This window comes from Poromitra crassiceps (genome assembly GCF_964638095.1).
Source record: "Poromitra crassiceps genome assembly, chromosome: 4".
In the NCBI taxonomy this organism is placed as follows: Eukaryota; Metazoa; Chordata; class Actinopteri; order Beryciformes; family Melamphaidae; genus Poromitra; species Poromitra crassiceps.
In genome coordinates this window covers 66,082,520-66,104,527 of record NC_139626.1, presented here as the reverse complement: position 1 = coordinate 66,104,527, position 22,008 = coordinate 66,082,520, and the positions used below count along the sequence as shown (strand labels likewise).

General features: G+C 44.3%; 1 protein-coding gene across 1 annotated transcript in view; it reads left to right on the top strand.

Moving 5' to 3' along the window:
* LOC310775420 (NACHT, LRR and PYD domains-containing protein 3-like) overlaps positions 1-22,008 on the top strand; it is an 888,839-nt gene that overhangs the window by 310,474 nt on the left and 556,357 nt on the right. Inside the window, exon 9 of the mRNA XM_083635567.1 lies at positions 4,083-4,256. Within this exon, the coding sequence (XP_083491693.1) occupies positions 4,083-4,256 (174 nt within the window). The remainder of the gene's footprint in view (positions 1-4,082; positions 4,257-22,008) is intronic.

The following is a 22,008-nucleotide window of genomic DNA, read 5'->3' as shown; positions in this document are numbered from 1 at the left end:
TTTGCAAGTACTTCCAAACCCGTTTAACTGGCAAAGTGAGGAGGGCTGCACGTGCAGCAGTCTGCAGAGTGAGAACGGGTGAGAACGCAGAGAGCAGCAGGCTCTTAGCACGCGGTATAGTTTCAGTTTTGTCACTCTAACTTCAAGAGCTTCAAAAGTATATTTAGCGGTCGAATTTCACAATAAGCTTTACACAGAATGAAAGCCAAGGCTTTATTTTACTATAATCTGATGAAACCCCAAAACAGCAGAAATAAATATTATCTGATAAAATCGCATTTCCTAGACAAACAGCCAGCGCGAGAAGCGACTGATTTGGTCAGAGCAGGTCACATATCGCCGTTCAAAGTCAACAAAACACAGCGCGAGAAAGCTCTATGTACATGTTGTGACATCAGGTACTCACCACGTGATGAAATAATAATCCATAGTTACGTGAAACGTCATTTTCGTAGCAAATCCGCACCGAGTTACTTCCTTGTGTTACACAGCGCTTCAGCTGTACAGCGCATGCGCAGTATGTGCCTCCAGGCTGCCTCCAGGACGCAGGCATGAAATTGCTTAGTCCCAGGAGAGGCCTTTGGAGGGCAGTGTGTGACCAATAAAGGCGACATTCTCTCTGTTATAAGTCACTGTACCATCTCAAATGACTAAAAAGCTGTTATAAGGTGGAAAAAAATGCTTATTGCTTATTGCTTTAAAGCATTATACGAATAAGCAAATATATACAGACTGTTACAGCAGCATCATATTTATACCAAATATTTAAACTGTTAAAGCATTATACGAATAACCAAAAGTAAACACTACATAATCTTTCACCCTCTTAGTAGCTCTTTTATCTTATTGTATGATGACAATGCTCTCACTTGCACCATGCATTCTGGCCACCGATAAGAATTACATCAAGATAAGAGTTCAACCATTGTTCAATCAATTGATGATAATGTCATCAAGATCTGCACTCTACTGAGTGCACTTTTCTAGTTAATATATTTTTCTGTTCCAGCTGCTTGAGGAGAACATCGTCACCTTTGTAAAGAAGGAGCTGGGAAGGTTCCAGAGGGTTTTGAGTCCAGATGAGGCAGAATGCTCAGAGAGTCAGAGGGAGGATGAGGAGGAGGTGGACACTGAGGAGGAGGAGCAGAGGAGGAGCAACACAGAGGCTTTTCTAAACATCACACTGCTCTTCCTGAGGAGAATGAAGCAGGAGGAGCTGGCTGAGGAGCTGCAGAGAAGTAAGAAGCCTTAACAGCTTTAACATCATAGAGAGGGGAGATGGTGGGAAATGGGAGATTTATGTCTGTTAGAGCCTGTTTTGTTTTTGTTGTCAAGACAATGACGCCACCTATAGGTGAAAGATTGGCAAAAGAATATCAGGTATGCAAGCCATAGCTGGAAGACGCCGTCGAGCTACAGTTCTCAACCGCAACAAACGAAACAAGAAACAAATGATTAGAGAGAATTTGTTCATTTGACTTGTAAAGGCCCGTTTTATTTTTCGGAATATATTTGTCATTATTTGTTTAGAATAAGCCAAATAAGCCATTCCAACAAGAACACAAGATCAACAAACTGAGTATCCAGTATCCTGAGTGTTGAAACTTTACGGCGTATAGTGGCTATAGTTTAAAATGTCCAAACTGCTGAAAACATAAACATTTGCAAACAAGATCTATTCATAACTAGATAGAAAAGTAAATGAGCGTAATGCCTGCGGATAATCTGGTAAAAGTATTAATTTGTTAATGTGAGTGTAATATGCTGAACACAGTGGTGCACACTGGGAAACAAAACAGCACCACAGCAGTTGTTTTTCACACTGAGCTGCACACAATCAGGACCTGTTTGTCCACTCACCAGTGATGAGCTGAAGAGATGTCATGGAGTGGAGATACCCATTTACCAGGAAATGTTCACATTTCTCATGTTTACTGAAACATCTGCTAATTGTTCATTTGTTCTTTGTTCTTTCAGAAACTCAACATGAACATCCACAACAACAACACAAATCCAGTCTGAAGGAGAAGTTTCAGTGTTTGTTTGAGGGGATTGCTAAAGCAGGAAACCCAACATTTCTGGATCAGATGTACACAGAGCATTACCTCACAGAGGGAGGGAGTGGAGAGGTCAATAATGAACATGAGGTCAGACAGATTGAAGCAGCATCCAGGAAATCGGCCAGACCAGAAACAAAAATCAAATGTGAAGACATCTTTAAACCCTTACCTGGAAGAGACAAACCAACCAGAACATTGATGACAAAGGGAGTGGCTGGCATTGGGAAAACAGTCTTAACACAAAAGTTTACTCTGGACTGGGCTGAAGAGAAAGTCAACCAGGATATCGAGTTCATATTTCCATTCACTTTCCGAGAGCTGAATCTGCTGAAAGGGAAAAAGTTCTGCCTGGTGGAACTTCTTCATCACTTTTTTCCTGAGACCAAAGAAGCAGGAATCTATAGGTTTGACAAATTCCAGGTTGTGCTAATCTTTGATGGTCTGGATGAGTGTCGACTTCCTCTAGACTTCCAGAACAACGAGATCGTGACTGATGTCACAGAGTCGACCTCAGTGGACGTGTTGCTGACAAACCTCATCAAGGGTAAACTGCTTCCCGCTGCTCGCCTCTGGATGACCACACGACCTGCAGCAGCCAATCAGATCCCTCCTGAGTGTGTTGACGTGGTTACCGAGGTGAGAGGCTTCACTGAACCACAGAAAGAGGAGTACTTCAGGAAGAGATTCAGAGATGAGCAGCAGGCCACAATAATCATCTCCCACATCAAGGCTTCACGAAGCCTCCTCATCATGTGCCACATTCCACTCTTCTGCTGGATCACTGCTAATGTTCTGGAATATGTGTTGAGAACCAGTGAGAGAGAAGACCTGCCCAAGACCCTGACTGAGATGTACATCCACTTCCTGGTGGTTCAGTCCAAACTGAACATCAAGTATCATGAGAGAGCTGAGACAGATCCACACATGATTCTTTCTCTGGGAAAACTGGCTTTTGAGCAGCTGGAGAAAGGCAACCTAATCTTCTATGAAGCTGACCTGAAAGAGTGTGGTATTGATATCAGAGCAGCTTCCGTGTACTCAGGAGTGTTCACACAGATATTTAAAGAGGAGTGTGGGCTGTACCAGGACAAAGTCTTCTGCTTTGTCCATCTGAGCATTCAGGAGTTTCTGGCTGCTGTTCATGTCATCATCTCATTCATCGACTCCGGTGTCAATCTGCTGGCAGAACCACAATCAACCTCCACAGACAAATCTGTCAATCTGCTGTCAGAGAACCAGTCAGAAAATCAGTCAACCTCCACAGACAAATCTGTTAATCTGCTGGCAGAAAGCCAGGCAGAAAATCAGTCAACCTCCCACACTGGTGACTATTCTGAATCAATGTCCAGCAAAGGGTTTATGAGTAAATGGCCATTCTCCCTTTTGAAGAAAGAAAAACAAAGAAGAAAGAAAAAAACAGAACAGCCAGGAGCCATGTCAGACGAGCACACGTTAGAAAATAAACCCGAAACTATCTTCTACCAGAGTGCTGTGGACAAGGCTTCACAGAGTCCAAATGGTCACCTTGATTTGTTCCTCCGCTTCCTCCTGGGTCTTTCACTGGAGACCAATCAGACTCTTCTAGGAGGTCTGCTGCCACAGATAGGAAGTAGCTCACAGACCAATCAGAAAACAGTCCAGTACATCAAGGAGAAGATCAGGGAGAATCCATCTTCAGAGAGAATCATCAATCTGTTCCACTGTCTGAATGAGCTGAATGACCATTCTCTTGTGAAGGAGATCCAAGACCACATGAGTTTTGGAAGTCTCTCCACAGGCAAATTCTCCCCTACCGAGTGGTCGGCTCTGGCCTTCATCTTACTGTCTTCAGAAGAAGAGCTGGATGTGTTTGACCTGAAGAAATATTCAGCTTCAGAGGAGGCTCTTCTGATCCTGCTGCCAGTGGTCAAAGCCTCCAATAAAGCTCTGTAAGTGCATACAAACTGGATAGATTCAATATATGTTGTGAGGAGGGAAATAAACATTTTCAATGTTGTTTTTTCATCACTAATCCTCCTTCAGGCTGAGTGGCTGTCAGCTGTCAGAGAGAAGCTGTGAAGCTCTGGCCTCAGTTCTCAGCTCCCAGTCCTCTAGTCTGAGAGAGCTGGACCTGAGTAACAATGACCTGGAAGATTCATCAGTGAAGCTGCTCTCTGTTGGACTGCAGAGTCCACACTGTAGATTGGAGACTCTCAGGTCAGGAATTCTGTTTTACGTGCACATTAATATCAGTGAAAATACATGAACTCTCATTTTCCTGCTGATGTGATGTGAAACCCAACATTTAGCTGTACTCTGTCTTCTCTGAGAGAACATGTCATTATTTTCTCACCTCACTGTCTCTTGTTGAAATAGAAAAGTTCACCTGCAAAAAAAAATATCTTTTTTATCATTTTTTTAATACACTATAAATATTGCGGGCTTCATGCGTTCCTTTCTAGCTGAACTGGCAGCACTCATTTCTACTGTGCCTCGCTGGTTCCCCCTTGAGGTCTTGCACACTTCACGTGCTCTCATATGCAGGTGGGCCGCATGGCACATCACCTCATTATAGTAATCAGATATTTATGTATTTATATAACTATTTTATTTTTTGTATATTTCTATTATGAATCATGAGGTATTTAAAACATTACATTTTTTCTAAATCTATTTTTTTTAAACATAATATAACAAAGGGTCTATCTATGATCATCTTGCCACCTCGATGAGGAATGTCCAGCTGTGCCCCAAGGCCTGCTTCACTGAGCAAATCTCTCGCTCCCAGCAACCGCCGAAGTGAGGGGCATCTGGTGGACTAAATTTCCAGTTGAAGAAACTCAACTGCGTGAGGTCAGCGGGGAAGCAGTCGTGCTGCACTCGTTGGAGGAGGGAAGCCTCTGCCTTACTATGGTCTTCAGCCATTAGTGCCTCGTTGGCCACCCCGTGCAACATCTGCGCGGTATCCTCGATGAGGGCACCAAAGGCTGCAAACTCATCCAGCATGGAGGGAGCCGACGTGAGGCCACAGTAGGTTGGCTTCCTCAACTCCTCGCTATGATCCGAGGTTGTGTGGAGTTGGGGTGTCTCTGGCCAGCGATCTGGGCTAAGAAGAAGGAAGGGGGGTCCGCCAGCCCAACGGCTACTGGTGGTGATTGCAGAAAGGTGCTTTCCCCGCGTTATGTCATCCACCGGATCCTGGGCGGTGTCCACGTAGCGCCAGTCATTGTCCGCCGTGAGCGCCTGGATTTCCGTCACTCTAGTGCCCACTAACACTTTGTAGCGGCATGATTCTGACTGCAGCCAGGTGAGGACGGTGGTCGAGTCGGTCCATAATACAGTCTGCTGGATGGGGAGTGTCAACTCCGTCTTGAGTACTTCGGCTACTTGTGCTCCTGTCAAGGCGGCACATAGCTCTAGACGTGGGATAGAATGCTGTTTCTTTGGAGCAACTCTAGACCGCGCCATGAGGAACCTCGCCACCTTCCTGCCGGGACCCTCAGTACTGAGATACGCCACTGAACCATATGCCAGCTCAGATGCGTCGCAGAACACGTGGACCTCCCGTCTGCTGATGGGGGAGTCCAGATCAGGGCTAGTGTAGCATCGCAGTAGGGAGATATCCTGCAGTTGCGGTAGCTCGTCCTCCCACTCCTTCCAGGCCTGCAGCTGTGTCTCGGGTAGGGCTGGGTCATCCTAGTCCCGTTTCTTTTCCCATAGGTGTTGTATGAGTAGGGCGGGATGGATCTTCCCAAACTGATGGAGGGGCAGATTCCTCAGGTGACGGAATTTCTGCTGCAGGGCAGTGATGGGGCAAGCTTGCTCACCTAGACCAAGGTTCGGTTCCGTAAAGGCTCTCTTGATGCGATAGGTCTGCTCTGGGAAACTTGCTGGCGATACGGTGAAGGAGACGGCCACCCTGTGAAGCATCTGGAGCTCCTGCCTCACCGTCCACAAGGGCATGTCTTCTGGTTGGCCTGTAAGGCCCAGCTGCTGTGCCACTGAGTGCAGGAGCAAGGTCCGCTCTGAACCGTCGTCCATTATGGCGTATGTGTCCAGCCTCTGGTCCCCATGTTGGGTCACCACTTTGCAGACCTTAAGGAGGGCATGACGGTTTCCCCATGGAGGTTTCCCAATGTAGTACCCCCCCCCCCCTTGTTCCCTCTGGGGGAGCAGGGTGGCTTGATCCGTCCGGGGGAGCGGGGTGGCCTCTTCCTTCTGGGGGAACGGGCTTGGGGCCCGTTCTTGGCTTGACTTCCTCTGCTCTGACTTCTTGGCATCCCTAGAGGCCTTGGCTGGAGTTGTCTCCATGAGCTTGTGCAGAGCCAGCAAGTGAATTCTGGGAATAGGCAATTGGGATGGCTGGTCCCGCCCTCTGGGGGGGTCCCAGCTGTCGTGTCCAGCTATCCTGTGGGAATGGTTGGTGCCGGCCAACTGACCGTGCCCGTGCCGTTGGTCCCAACGTTCGCCTACCTGGATGTGGTGTACCCCGGTGGCAGGCTCGGCGGGGCCATGCCAGGTGCAGTTTACTGCCTGCTCAGGGTCGGCGACCTCTGTCGCCGGACATGCCCCAGGTGTGGGTGTCGGTGGCATTGGCAGTGAAGCAGGGAGTTCCGTAGTTTGGGTTGTTGGCTCTGGTGCTGCTGTGCTGACCTGAGCCGGGCGTGGGAGGCGCGGGGGAAGGGGAAAACGGTGAGCTGGGGTGCGAGCACCGGCCCAGTGGGTAGCGCCCTCCGGGGTGCTGACCCTGAAGCACACGTGGAACTGCCGGGTCCCCGGCGAGCAGTTGGGCACGAAACCGGGCGGTGTTGTGCTCCTGCTCAGCTTGCAGCAGGCGGCGGCTTCTATCCAGGCGGTGGGTGACCCGCTCTCTATCGTGGAGGGCCTTTGCCTGGAGCTGCTGGGCTGCTCTGGTTTGCTCGTTCAGCTTCATCCTCCTCTGCGATTTGGCGGCGAAGGCTCTCGGTCTTCAACAGCGCCACCTTCTCTTGGTAGGCTGCCGATTGGGCTGAGGAGAGAGAGTGGGCGGAGGCGGTTGAGCATACGGTTGACCGTGAGCTGGCGCTGCTGTGTCGCGATGCACTATGGTGACTCCGGTGGCTCACGCTATGATGATGTCAGTGACTGTGACTCCTCAGCCGGGGCTCTGCTCGGGAAAGGGACTGGACTTCCTAGTACCGGGCTGACCCATTCCCATCCGGGGTCTCCTGGTCACAGGCGAGAGCCTGGGCAGAAGATGTGCCGTCAGGGACCACAGTCTGCTCGCTGGCGCTGGAGGGTACATAGGTGTCGCTGCCCGGACTAGACTGGTGACCAGCTAATCAGGACCTTTCTTCCTTGAGGGCCTGCCTTGAGGTATGACATCATTGATGACCTCACAAGTCTGACATCACACAATTGCAATCAAGACCGTCTGACATCACCGATGACCTCACAGGGGGAACTCTGACATCATCGTTGGGTCGCGAGCGCGTCTCCGGTTCGTGGGCGTTGCCCCATGAACAGGCCTGATCTCAGGGCCTTTTGGAGCCTTTTCTACACAGAGAAAAAAGAAAAAGCACTACAGGACAAGACAATACAAACTAAAAATATAAAATAAAAATAATTGGGATGGGGGGGTGTTAGCCCAAACCTTCCATAGCATATAATGGTATTTGTACAACAAAGATGCAGCAGATTAGACATGGGTTTCATTACCGGCAAATGGCAATATAAAGAAAGAAAGCACAAAGCAAAAAGCAAAAAACAAACAAACCCCTACATACTCAGGTTAGGAACTTGCGAACAGTATCCCAGTGCTCCTCCTCTAGACCCTTATCAAAGTCCTTTAACAGACAGGCTGCACGCTCCATGTTTAATAAGTCCAGGTATTCCTCCAACCATGAGTCCCTGGAGAAGCAGGTTGGTTTGCGTTCCTTCCAATTTAAAATAATTAGTCTCTTAGTGGTTAAACAGGCCAGTGTCCAGAGCTGGTCAACAGTGACATTGTTATTGCCTGTTTTTAGGCCCAACAGACATACTATAGGACATACAGAGAAAAGAAAATTAAGAAACTTCAACATTAGGGCTATTACATCTGACCACGATGTTTTTACAGCTGGGCAGTCCCAAAGCAAGTGGAGTAATGAACCTCGATTGCCGCAGTTATGCCAGCATAATTTATAAGTCTTGACATTTATCATCCATTTTTGATATTCAGGAGTGATATATGCTCTACACAGTCTCTTGAATTGTATAATCCTGAATCTAACACATTTAGACGATCTTAAAGCTGATCTCCAGATTGTACTCCACTGAGGGGCAGTCAAGGATACATTGAGGTCGTGCTCCCAGGCCTGCTGAACAGGAGAATATGCATCCCTGGACAATAAACTGTAAATATTTGAGACCACACCTCCTTTCAGTGTTGTTTTCTTGAAAAGCTGGTCCCACTCCGAACAAGAGGCTGGCATGACTCCCTCCCCACATTTCTTGTTTATTATAGAAGATAATTGTGCGTATATTAGAAAGGAGGAGTCAGTAAGGCTAAATTGATTTTTAAGTTCTTGAAATGAAAGCATATTATCTTTAAAAATCTTACCAACTGTTGTGATGCCAAGCCTCTGCCAGGTTTTATTACTTAGAGTACCACCTCCTGCTGAGAGGATGGGGTTACTCCAAATGGGGCAGGATAGGAGAGCAAGCCCCACAATGTTAAATATCCTATGCAGCTGCTTTACCACAGAACAAGAACAGCTGATGATGATATTGTCTAACAATGGAGGTGGACTAGGACAGTACCACAGTGATGCCAAGGAGATTTTTTTACATTTAGACATGATGGATTTTTCCAACCAATCCCAGCTACCTACCACAGTGTCAGGTTTGTAGGCCCAAGTCAAAGGGTACTTTGCGTTGTATGAAAGATAATACTGGAATACATCAGGGACTCCCAGTCCACCCCTCGATCTGGGTATATTTAGTTTCTTGTAAGCAATTCTGGGTTTTTGGTTATTCCAGAGGAAATTAATAAAAAGAGATTTAACGCCTTTAAACCAGTTATGTGGGATTCTAAGGGGAATAGATTAAATTATATGCGTAAATCTTGGCAGAACATTCATCTTCAATATCTCTACTCTGCCCCATAAAGATAGCTGGTAAACTTAGGGCCAAAACTAAATAGGACCATTCTATCTGATCAAATGCTTTTTCCACCTCTAAAGATGCTGCAATGACTGGTGACTTACTGGAACTTGCTCCTAACATAACCTGGAAAACCCTCTGCATGTTATTTGAGGAGAGATGGCCTGGGATGAAACCCACTTGGTCTATATGTACAATAGATGGGACAACTTTCTCTAATCGAAGTGTTAAAATCTTGGCCAAAATCTTGTAATCACAGTTTAACAAACTTAAAGGACGATAATTGCTGAGCTGCGCCTGATCTTTGCCTGGTTTTGGAGGGAGGCATAGATTCAGATTCAAGTATTTCATTAAATAACAACAAAAGATAAGGAGAAAGCTGTTCTTTAAAACATTTGTAGAATTAAATACTCAGGCCGTCATCCCCTGGAGTTTTTCCTGAGGCCATCTTCATAATTGCACTCTCAATCTCAGCCCATGTAACGGAAGCCTCCATCAGGTCCTTGTCAGCTGAACTAATTGTGGGAAGGTTGAAACTTTTGAAGAAACTCTCTAATTCAGATTAATTCGCTTACTGTACTATACAGTTTAGAGTAGTCATTTTTAAAAGATTGATTAATTGCAGATGCATCACATTGTAACACCCCGTCTCTAATTGGTGGGATTGCCTGTCTATTTTCTACTTGCTTTAATCTATGAGCTAGCATCTTCCCTGACTTATCTCCAGTTTCAAAATAGGACCTACGCAAACGAAAAAGGGAAAAAGCTGTCTCCTTATGAACGAGCCTCTGTAAGTCTGCCCTGGTGGTCAGGAGGGAGTTCCTCAGTTCTAAGTTAGAGGGGTTCAGCATGTGCAGCTCCTCTATGTTCTTGAGTTTGAGGTTTAGCTTATGTAGAGACCTCAGAAATATAGCTATATGAGAAACGTGATAACAGTGTGTTTTCAAATGGGAAATGTGATTGAGTGTTTTTATTTCAGTATGGGTGAATTTAAATGAGAAACTACATGTACCATGATGCTTTGTTTTCCTGTTTGCGCCAAGTTCTTATTGTTGTTGAGTGACATGTTGCTAAGCCAATCGGGGATCGCGCTGCTGTGCTCTAAGCCAATGAGAAATGACTCTGGGGTGGGGCTAGGAGGAATCCGGAAAAAGATACCAGTCTGTTCAGCGAGAGACACATGTGAAGACCTTGGAGAACTGAGCTGCGTGCAGTATAAAACAAAGTTGGACGTTTAGATATTTGTTGACTGAAATACGTCAAAGTATTGGCACAGATATTACTTTGCAGTCGAGACTCGTGTGCGTGTCGCAATCCGAAACTCTTTTCTACAGTTTGAAGTGAAGTGAAGCAAGGCAAGCCGTTTTGTTGTTTTCTTACTAACAGTGATAAACTTGCAAGTCTCGTAACTTACTATCAAGACGGACGTTTCTGCTTGAACCCGCGTGAGGGACAGACAGCTTAAACAACGCCGGGCAATCGCTTTCACAGACGAAGGAGAAGAGGATTAACGTGGCTGGATCGTTAGCTTGCTGCTAATGAACATTTCCTTTGAGGACGGACTCAGCTGTTTGGATACGCGTCGCAACACGGACCGGTTGCTTTGCTCTCGTTCTTTCTGCTGCCTCATCTGTCTGCTCGTGGATTCCCTGGATCTTTCCAAACTGTGTCATGGTCGCGTGAGTAACTATGGTCGCGTGAGTAACTGGATACTATCGTTTTCTCAAACACTGGAACTGAAAAAGTAGCGTGGTTTCTAACCAGGATTCCTATGTGCACCAACGTATATGGGCCCCACCGTTTAGAAAATCCAAGCTTGGTTTAGTTGAACACTGGGTTAGGAGGGGGAACCTTTACTTGTCTTTTTGAGAAGCTATTTAGTTTGGGGTTACTGTGCTGACTACTGTCAAAGTTAACTGAAGCCTGTGGTTGTTGTACACACACACATTCGCTCCAACACATTCTAGCACATAACCACATCACATAGACACTAGTCTCGCTAGCCAGCCTCTCTTCCTTTCTGTCAGAGAGTCTGGCGTCGCGGAAACAGGCAACGGGAATCAGCCTGCCCCTGCTCTAAAGCTGCTCTCCCATTCGAGCGGCTGTTTCGGTGGCAGCAGGATATCCGCTCCCCCGCTTGCAAGCTCTGTCACGCTCTGTCATTGGCTCCGACCATATGTCAATCAGAGCGGCTTCCGCTGTGTGTCGCTGTAAATGCTCCCGGCTGCCGAACAACGCTAACTAGCTAGCGTAGAAAGCTAACGGCAGAAATCTATGGGCTAACTCGTTGCTACACGCTGAAAATGGCAAGTTTTGAAGAAGATATGGATTGTGCAATAAAGAAGGCCTGCTCGGCACTTTCGGTGGATGGTTGTAAAGATATCCAGAGAATATGTTTAGAACATTTGCTGTCTAACAGTGACGTTCTTGCATGTTTACCCACTGGTTATGGAAAAAGTTTCATCTTCCAGGCATGGCCTATCGTCTACGGTGAACTAGCACGGATAAACCCAGAGAGATGGCGTGAAAATCCGATGGTTTTGGTAGTCTCTCCCTTGATCGCGATAATGGAGGACCAGGTCAAAACCCTGCTTTCAAGGGGGGTTTCTGCAGCCTACGCCGGGCAAGATCCAGACTTGGACGAGAAAATAGCTGCTGGCGAGTACTCCATTGTATACGGATCAGCTGAGACATTCGTTGGACAAGATAAATGGAGAGCGATCCTGCAAACGACGACGTTTCGTGAGCGATTGGTGGGGATAGCTGTGGACGAAGTACATACGGCGATCCACTGGTAAAAACAATTACGATTAACCATCTATGCAGTACATTTATATAGATAACGTGTTGTGTGAAACTTACACTAGCTAAGTCAATGATCACAATCACTCAAATGTAGCCAGCAATTATCATTTCATCCATAAACATTGCCAAAGCACAATCTTGTTAAAAAAAATACTGTGTACAATTTGTAGTAGCTACTTAACACTAAATTGCAAAACCTAAACTTCCGATTCAGTATCATCTACTTTAGAACCCCATTCAAGGCAGACGTACTTAACCACTGCATCAATGTTATTTCTCCATTTGGTTAATCACTCTGTCTTTGTATTTACAGGGGAGAAGGACAGGGGAGTGAGGCTCCTTTCAGAGAGTGGTGTGGAAAAATTGGTGAACTGAGATCCCTTTTGCCCACTTCTGTGCCCCTCCTGGCAATAACTGCAACAGCCTCCAAAGCCATGAGACAGAAGCTGAGGAAAAATCTTGGAATGCAACAATGTTTAGAGCTTGTTAAAAGCCCGAGCAGGGACAACATCCGACTTGCTACCAAAAAAGTCTCCTCTGATCCAGCCAACACTTTTGCCTGGCTTTGCAGGGAGCTGGAAAGCCAGGGGCCCACAACAGAAAAGGTGGTAATATACTGCAAGAGTATAGCAGAGTGCTCACTGTTGTACTCTGATGTTTTCAAACTTACATTGGGGAAGCATGCATGTTATCCAGTAGGTGCCAAAGATGTTTCAGCAAATAGACTGGTGGACATGTATCATTCAGAGACACCAGAAGACGTCAAACTGCATATACTGAACTCGCTCAAAGACCCATTGTCTGTTCTCAGAGTTGTAATTGCGACTACAGCACTCGGAATGGGTGTTGATTTTAAGGGTGTCAACCATGTTGTCAACTATGGGCCCCCAAGAAACATTGAGGCCTACATGCAAGCCTTTGGGAGGGCAGGGCGAGATGGGTGTCAGGCACATTCAGTTATCTTATACCACGGCAGACAGCTACAAGGCTTATCGGATGAAATGCTCCAGTATGTCTCTGAAAGAAAACGGTGCATGAGAGTCAAACTGCTGCAGCTGTTTGATGGTGAGAAAACAAAGCCTCTTGAACCCAAACATGCATGTTGTAGCTCCTGTGCATTATATTGTGACTGTCTCGATACCTGTGATGGACGTGCAAGTCCACTAGAGAAACATGCAGGGGATGGGCTTGTAAAAGAAAGAACTGTTACAGATGAACAGAGAAACATTCTTCAGGAATGCTTAGAGAGCATAACACATGACATGCCGCAGCAAGGTGTTTTTGGAGCAGTCTCTGTTTATTCCACTCAACAAGCTGAAAGCCACACAGGAGCACATATTGTCAAAGAAGTGCTTGAGTCAAGCAGCAGACTTTTCACATTGGTGGATGTATTTTGCAATGTGCAAGTTTTTAAGGTTGCTGAGGCACAGGCGATATTGAACATTGTGTCACAGGTGTTCGGAGATACAGAGGAGGAACACTTTGAGGAGGAGGACAGCTTGAGTGGTCTTGATGTATTTGGAAACATGACATTGTTTTAAAAAGGCTTCTCAGTGCTCCACGACTAGTCACGGTTTCCACATACTTTTTGTTAGTAAATAGTTTTTACACAGCACAGTTGAGAAGTGTTAACACAAGCAAGCCTCTCTTTTTTATTGTCTGAGGTCCTGTAAAGCCTGCTACTTCTATTCATATACGAGGGATCAGTCTAGCAGCATTTTGGTAAACAAACCGCATCACTGGGTAGCAATTGAACCCTATGGAGCCTGAGCTTTGGGAGGCTTGTGTGTCTCACTCTAGCCAGCTGACTCGGTTTACATTTTAGAAACTGCGACAGTTCACACAACTTCAACACAACTTTAACACGACATGCATAATTATAAATCATCCTCTTGAGCTAATTCTGCTCTCACACAGAATGTCAAAATATAAGCGATGTGACGTTTAGTTTTTGAGATATTAACGTTTGTTTGGCACACCTCATACTAGTTAACTACCACAGGGTTACACATTTCTGGGTGGCAGTGACATCACGCTGATATATTCTATAGAGGGGGGAATGCTGTAATTCAGTTTTATGGTCTGCCAATGTTTAGGAAATAAAGACATTACTATTTAAAATTCACATGTGTTTTACAAGATGTACAAAATTTGGCCATCACAGAAACAGAAAAATCTTTGGTTATTGTAATAGATGTGTGTACATTGTGTGATTATTTACATTTAACGTGTTTCCACACATTCAAGCCTTTTTTTGTGGGCTCCTGTAAAAGCTGCTAGTTTTCCTAGAGAGGGAAAAATGCTGTTTCTCTTATCTTTGCTTTTCCTAATTTTTTGAAAATAAAGACATTGCTATTTCTAATTCAGTGTTTATGTGTTTTATAAGACGTCTAATATTTGGTCAACACAAACTTGTTTTTATGCTGAGCATATGTACATCAGCCAATATCAGATATTGGCCATAACAGCAATCTTAACACTGGTTATCGCTACAGATCCAAACATCGGTATAGAACCACCAATTCAAGATTCAAGATTTTTATTGTCACTCCATGGTACAAGTATCACGTGTGAAATTCTTGTGCTGTGGACTCCGTTTACGACATAGTACAAATATAAGGCATGTGCGTGCAACAACAATAAGCAACATGGCAATAAGCAATAGGCTATAAGCAATAAACAGCAATAAGGCAATATAGTGATAAGACAAGTCCGAGACAGTGGCATATTCACTGCACATGGGTGCACATGTCATGTGCATACGTTAGACGTGCTTAAACATTTTAAATTCGACGTATTTGACATACAGGTGCAAATAGCATGTACCTTATTAAACATACAATTAAACATTAGGCATACGTTAGATGGGCTTAAACATTTTAAATTCGACGTATTGACATACAGGTGCAAATAGCATGTACCTTATTAAACATACAATTAAACATTAGGCATACGTAATGGTAGCAGCTGCAGTACGGTTTGTGATTGGTGCATCCATACAAAATAATATAATTGGGCAAAAAAAGTTTACATTATGTGCTTATTTACATTTACATAGATATTTATTTAGGTAAATATGTGTAACAGCACTTTTGAGAAGTATTCACACATTCAAATATCTAACTTTAGGCTTAGAGCTCTTGTGAAGCCTGCTGGTTCTCAATACAAATTCTCAGTGCAGTAGAGAAGTGTTCACACATTCAAGCCTGTCTGAGCTCCTGGAGATAGTCTCAACAAAGTCTGTGCATTATCTTGAGTATGATTGGGCATGATTTCTGGAGAGAGACAATGCTGTTAAGTTTTCCAAATGTATCTATTTGGTGCTGCGAACACTACAAGCCGAGTGCCATCCAGTTCCATAGTATTCAAGAGAAGGCAGACATTTCTAGGGCCGATGTCTCCAAAACTCAGGCAATTAACACAAAACAATATAGATGGATAAAAAGCACTACAGGTGAGAGGAAAAATATGTGTTTTGGATTTTAGGGTGAGCGGTCCCTTTAAACCCTACGATTCATGGCAAAAGAAATGCACATTTCTATATTGTTCTTTGTCTGATCAACCCCCAAAACAATACAACATTTACTGCAACACCTGTTTCAAATAGAATTTCTTTTTGTGCCCACCTATCCACTCTACCACTTGATCAACGTTTAACCTGTGCAAAGGATCGGTTGTGGCACATTTGAATGTGGTGTAGTTTCTTCCTGGTGTAAGTCTGAACACGTTTTCGGTGTGAAGCACTGCAACCATTTCAGAAATGTCAGCCTGCTGATTTGGATGTGCATGCAGTCCTGACTCTGGCTTCATTTCACAGTCTTCATCAAAGTGCTTCATTAGCTGTGTCAGCTCACCAATAGCCCGACTCATTTTTTGGGCTATATCAAAGGCCATATTTGCTCCTTGTTTGGCCATGACGTCTTTTGTGAGGCGCACAAGATGCTCACAATTCAAATCCAAGGCGATGTTGTTGCCAGCCCCACCACCAGCATTTATGGTCCTGTTCCATTTGAGCCGATGTGCCACACTAGGACTCTGAAGCGCCTGTACGTCAAGCTGCAGTTTCAGTGCCTCTAGGCTGTATTTGTTTCTGCCTGCTTGCTTGAAGTGAAGCAGTTTGAACTTCCAGAGCCGGACAGTCCGCTCTCCATCACCTTCCTTGATGGAATCCTGGAAGTCTCGTTCAAGTAAAGCTACTTTAAGGAAGCCACTGTGATAGTTGAAGACTCCATCGGTGTTTTGACTGGTGTGGCTCTTTGCTGGACTGGTCTGTGGCTGTCCATGATAAGCCATGAATATGTCATGTGTTGTCTCCACATGCTTCTTTAACTGTGTGTGGCCTTTGAACACCATGTTCTTGCAGTCAGGATAAACACATTTCACAGGTGTATTTTGGGTGAGAGCTTGGATGACTTGTTCATCTCCCACTCTGTCTGGCATTTCCATCTGAGCATTCATTACGTAAATGTCAACTATATTAAGCAGGTGTGTGTTGATCCAATCATGCTTCTCGGAGTCAGACAGGAAGGTTGCAGGTGGAGTGTGAGTCTTTGGTGTGTCCTGGATGGTATCCATTGAGAAATAGTGCATTGCAGCAGCTATGATGGAAGCATCTGTCACATCTTGTATGAATGTGTTGCTTGCTCTGTATTTGTCTCCCAGAGCAGTTGTAGAGACATTTCTTCTGTTAATCAGGTTACGCAGTTGGTGCAGGGTCCCCATATCGCCACTGGATGTTGTCTTGTAATATTCTTTGAGAATAAGATCTGTGAAATTCATGCTGCAATGGAAATCTGCTATGGCGGTGACAATGCCACTTTGTCGTCCATATTGTGTGTTTGCGTTCTCGATTGAACGAAGGGCAACCTCAGAGTTTTGCTTGGTTAGCTGATCTCCAGCGATGATGATTTTTATAGCCGGCTTCATAAGAGTTTCTCCGTCGACCTCAGCAGGTACATAGGGGACATATCTGTCATGGATGAAACGCATGATTTTAATCATATCCGATGTATTCTTTTCATCTGCCTCAAACAGTCCAAGGGGGGTTATATCTGTTGCTGTGGTCATTTCAGATGAGTAAACATGTGGTATGTGCCACTGAAGGTCGGCTTTGAATGGGCTGAGGCATGGAAGGTGGGACACCAACACTCTTCCGATCAATTCTGCAAATTCCTGTCTGAGATGGACGCTGTCGTTCAGATTTGGCAATATTTCTGTAAGTGGGACCTCGAGGACAGATCTTGTGTTGTCTTGTGAGAGATGAGTGGCACTTACTCTCTCTTGATTACCAACCATTATCATCCAATGGTATGTTTTCTTTTGGTTGGTCATTGACATGGTGTGAGGGGTTACACTGTAATCCAAGTTATCAATAGTGATCTGGACTGGAAATGTAAGTGAAGAGATCTGGAGATAGAGGACAATGAGACTTAATGAGTCTTAATTAAAGATGAATTAGTGCAAAGCAAAAATAAAGGGTGCAATCTAGTGACATGAACAAAACATCATACAGACAATATTAATATTTCAAAGTTAAAAGCTTGACATTCAATATTGTGACACTAGCTTTAATGAACAAGGTGTTAGCCCCAGGTATACAAACACGCAAAAAGCCTTTACAAACCTGGTGTATGGATTGAGGAGGCACAGAGGTTTGAGGTAGATCTCTCCTCCTGTCCGGAAGAGCCGTGGTGGGACCTGCACCATTCTCTTCGTCACTGAGCTGGTACAACATAGAAACACAGTAACCATCCATAAGTGTCGGAATTCAGAGCAGGATATCTCAGACATAGTCAAATCTATGGTGTGTGCAAGTCAGGTTTACACTATGTGATGTGGTCTTCGCTCAAAAATGTATACAACAGAATTGAAAGATGAGCTATGTGTGCTTGCTAACATTACAATACACAAAAGAATAATGTCCCACAGTGTAGGGTGAAAAAAAAATTGGGGGCAACATCTGTCTTTCTTTAGAAAAAATGGGGGCATTTACAAAATGTAGGGGGCACTTAAAAAAACACTAAATGGTGCATGAATTTAATCAAGTTAAATGTGGTTGTGAACCACAGCACTTTTATGCCTTTAGATCATGTATTTTGGGTGCATTTTGAGATATCATATTTGGCCTTGCTGCTGGCTACATTCCTACAATGAATAGTCATCCCTCAGATTACATCATGATACAATCACACTGAAAGACAATAAGCAACAGAATTATAGTCCAGCTCTACAGTTTGGCCTGAATCAGGCCATGTTTGTGTGAGCTGTCAATAACAAGACGCACCGACTACTTGACTATAATGACATACCTCCTCTTCTTCATCATCAGAATCCAACAGCTTGCTTGGTGTCATGACAGAAGATTCAATCTCCATAGATGCTGCATGCTCTGGTGACATTCTGGTTTCAGTGTGATCCTGTGGTGAACACATATTTAGTAGAGGTTATTACACAGTACAAGACAATGTTTTCATGTTCTTCAGTATCAAGATACCTTTACTTTTTTTGTCAATTGACTTGCCTGGCATTCAGCAGGTGTGTCTAGCCGCTGTAGAGTGAACCCTCTGTCTGCTCCTACAGAGATACGGGTTGATGCTGTGTACTCCTGGCATGCACTCTCTTTCCATTGGAGGAACTTGCTGTCCCATGTTTGTGCTATTTCTTTCAGCTTTAAAAGAGTCCTCGAATCCGATATGCAGACACCCAATCGATTTAGTCTTTGAAAACAACGTCTTTTTGCCCCGCCATGGTGCATAACTGTAGCAGTTCTGTACATATGTGCTGTCATTTTCTCACAACGTGCATTTAAAAGTGTTGCCCCAGCCATTGCCAATTTGTATTTCTTGGTCTTGCTGTGAGAGATAAGCCGTTTTACTGAAGTCATGTCGTCCATGGAGACAGAACTTGCAGCCTTTAAAAACTGAAGATAGGTTGGTGCATTCATCCTCCATTCTGCAACAAGGTCCATCCATTTAAAGTTCTTTAAGTCTTTGATGCTGGTCTGTCGGAGGATCGAGTTGAATTTCAGGCTTGTTAACTTCTTGCACTCCTTTTTGACAACATCAACCACCTCTTTGACCACAGCATCGAACAGTCCAGGGACAGACATAAGTGCATGTGGGATTCTGTTGACACGTCCTCTGACTATTTGATCAAGTACTGCCTCTAGTGGTCCAGTAACAATCCGACTTGTCCTGTTTTTTCCTTTTGTTATGATGACCTGAGAAAACAAAGGTTTAAGATGTGTCAATGATTGCGCTGTACAAGAGACACGATTTCCTTGTCCAAAACCAAGATAGTATTGGTACATGATTTCCATAACTAATGACCACAACATGTCCAACAACGGATGTTCAGTGCTAGCTCATGTTGGTTGTCGGTTGCATTTTCACAACAAACCTTTGATTGTTTTCTTGTTCTTGCAGACTGTGTTGATGCACCAAGTCCCAACGACTCTGCTCCAGTCTGTGCAGGGCAAGGTGATGGTGTGCTTTGACCTTGTTCTGGCACGGTACAGCTGACATCCAGTTGATTCTGAGTATTGAAGCCTGTGTTAGTGTACTTACTATGATGGGAATGGTGAAGTTGAAGTGTGGGCTAAATTACGATTAGATTGAAACGACAAATTCTCAAGTTTTAACTGAGATGATTAACTAATATTAGTTGACATGTTAGGGATGATAGGATACCAACCTGCTGTGGTTGTGAATATGGAGCTGGAGCGGCAGTGGCAAGTCTTTCTGTAGGCACTCCACCAGCTGAAGTCTGGATAGTGGGTAGTGTCTGTGTCTGCAGCTGTGGCTCAGCCTTGAGCCTGGTCACATATTTCTGGATTGTTGAAGCCAGCTGTAAGAGAACGGAACAGAAGCCATCAATTGATGACAGCATGCAAGACGCGAATACAAATTTTGAATATTTTTTAAATTAACAGTAAAGACTGGTCTTATCAACACAAAGTGCTTATTATAAAATTACAAATACCAGCGCGACCCGTAGATGCTTATCCTGTTGATAATTTAACTGCATGGGAGGACTTCAGTACTACAAAGTGTGTGTTTTACCCTTAACTGAATGTGCGGACCAAATGTCTGCCACCATACTGACAGGTGTCTTTCTCACTGATCCTTCATTAGATGCATAAACAATTGGCTGTAATCAGGTGTGTTATGTCCATGTACTATTTCACCTGAACTGGCTGTGAATGCAGTGCTGGGGCTATGGTGACAGCTTTCTTCCTTGCTGCTGCAGGTTCAGATGGCAGGGCAGTTGGCTGAGGGAGACGGACAGCAGACTACAGTAGAGAAGATGAAAGACAGGAAATAGAATCACATTTAAACTTGGTCTTGACTGCTGATACCAATTTCCATGGCATTTAATTTTGAACATCCATTAGATGGTCTAGTAGCAGTTTTACAATAATCTACCATTAGTGGATTTCTCTGCAGTAAGTCTACATGTGAAACGGTTTGCTAACCTTAACTGTATGTGCAGACCAAACGACTGGCACCAGACTATGCGGTGTCTTCCTCACTGCTTCAGGTTCAGCCGGCAGGGCGGTTGGTTGAGGTAGATGCTGGGACTGGAGATTGGAGGGAGGCTGTGGACTAGGTTGAAGACTTTTGACAGCAGACTACAGTAGAGTAGAGGAAAGACAAAAAAGTAGAATCACATTTTAACTTGGCCTTGACTGCTGAATGTGCTGATACCAATTTCCATTGCATTTAATTTTGAACATAGATGGTCTAGTAGCTGTTTTACAATAATCTACCATTAGTAGATTTCTCTGCAGTAAGTCTACATGTGAAACGGTTTGCTAACCTTAACTGTATGTGCAGACCAAACGACTGGCACCAGACTATGCGGTGTCTTCCTCCTCACTGCTTCAGGTTCAGGCGGCAGGGCGGTTGGCTGAGGTAGATGCTGGGACTGGAGATTGGAGGGAGGCTGTGGACGAGGTTGAAGACTTTTGACAGCAGACTACAGTAGAGTAGATGAAAGACAAGAAGTAGGGTCACATTTAATGTTGTCCTTGACTGTTGACACCAATGTCTGTCATTTAATTTTTTACTGAGATGGACTGGTAGCTACTTCTGAAAATACAAAAACAAAACACCATTACCGCATTTCAATGTTCATTTGACACCCGAACAATTGGCTGTAACTAGAAATGTTATTTCCATCTTCAATTTCACCTGAACTGGCTGTGGATGCAGCGCTGGAGCTCTGGTGACAGGTTTCTTCCTCACCTCTCCAGGTTCAGACGACAGGGCAGTTGGCTGAGGTAGATGCTGGGACTTTAGATTAAATGGAGGCTGAGGACTAGGTTGAATACTTTTGACAGCAGACTACAGTAGAGAAGAGGAAAGACAAGAAATAGGGTCATATTTAATGTTGACACCGATTTCCTTGTCATTTAATTTTTAACTGAGATGGTCTGGTAGCTGTTTTAGAATAAAACACCATTACCACATATCTCTATAATATTACGACTTCTGTTGTGAAACGGTTTGTGTATATATATATATATATATATATATATATATATATATATATATATATACATACTGTATATAGTCAGTGATGATGGTTTGTAAGACATCAGAGATGCTTCTATTACTTATCGCTGAATTTTCCCATTTGTATTAAAAATTACTTGCAGGATGGAACTTAACTGGACATGTCATTTCATCAACCAAAATTTCACCTGAAACAAATGTGAACAAACCTGAACTGGCTGTGAATGCTGTGCTGGTGCAATGGTGACAGGTGCCTTCCTCACTGCTCCATCCTCAGATGGCTGGGCAGTTGGCTGAGGATGGGAATCGGGGAGGAGCTGGGATTGGGCCTCTGGCCTGCTACAGCTTGCACCAACAGTTGATTTTACTGCTGCCTGGCTGTCAGCTGCCTACATTTTAAAAATAAGAACTTTAGCACAGGCAGAATGATGGGAGTGACAATTGTTCTTGGTATTTCTGTAACTTTGTAATTGACAGGACAAGTTAGATACAATTTCACAAATTGAGGGGGTGATAAAGTAACATGA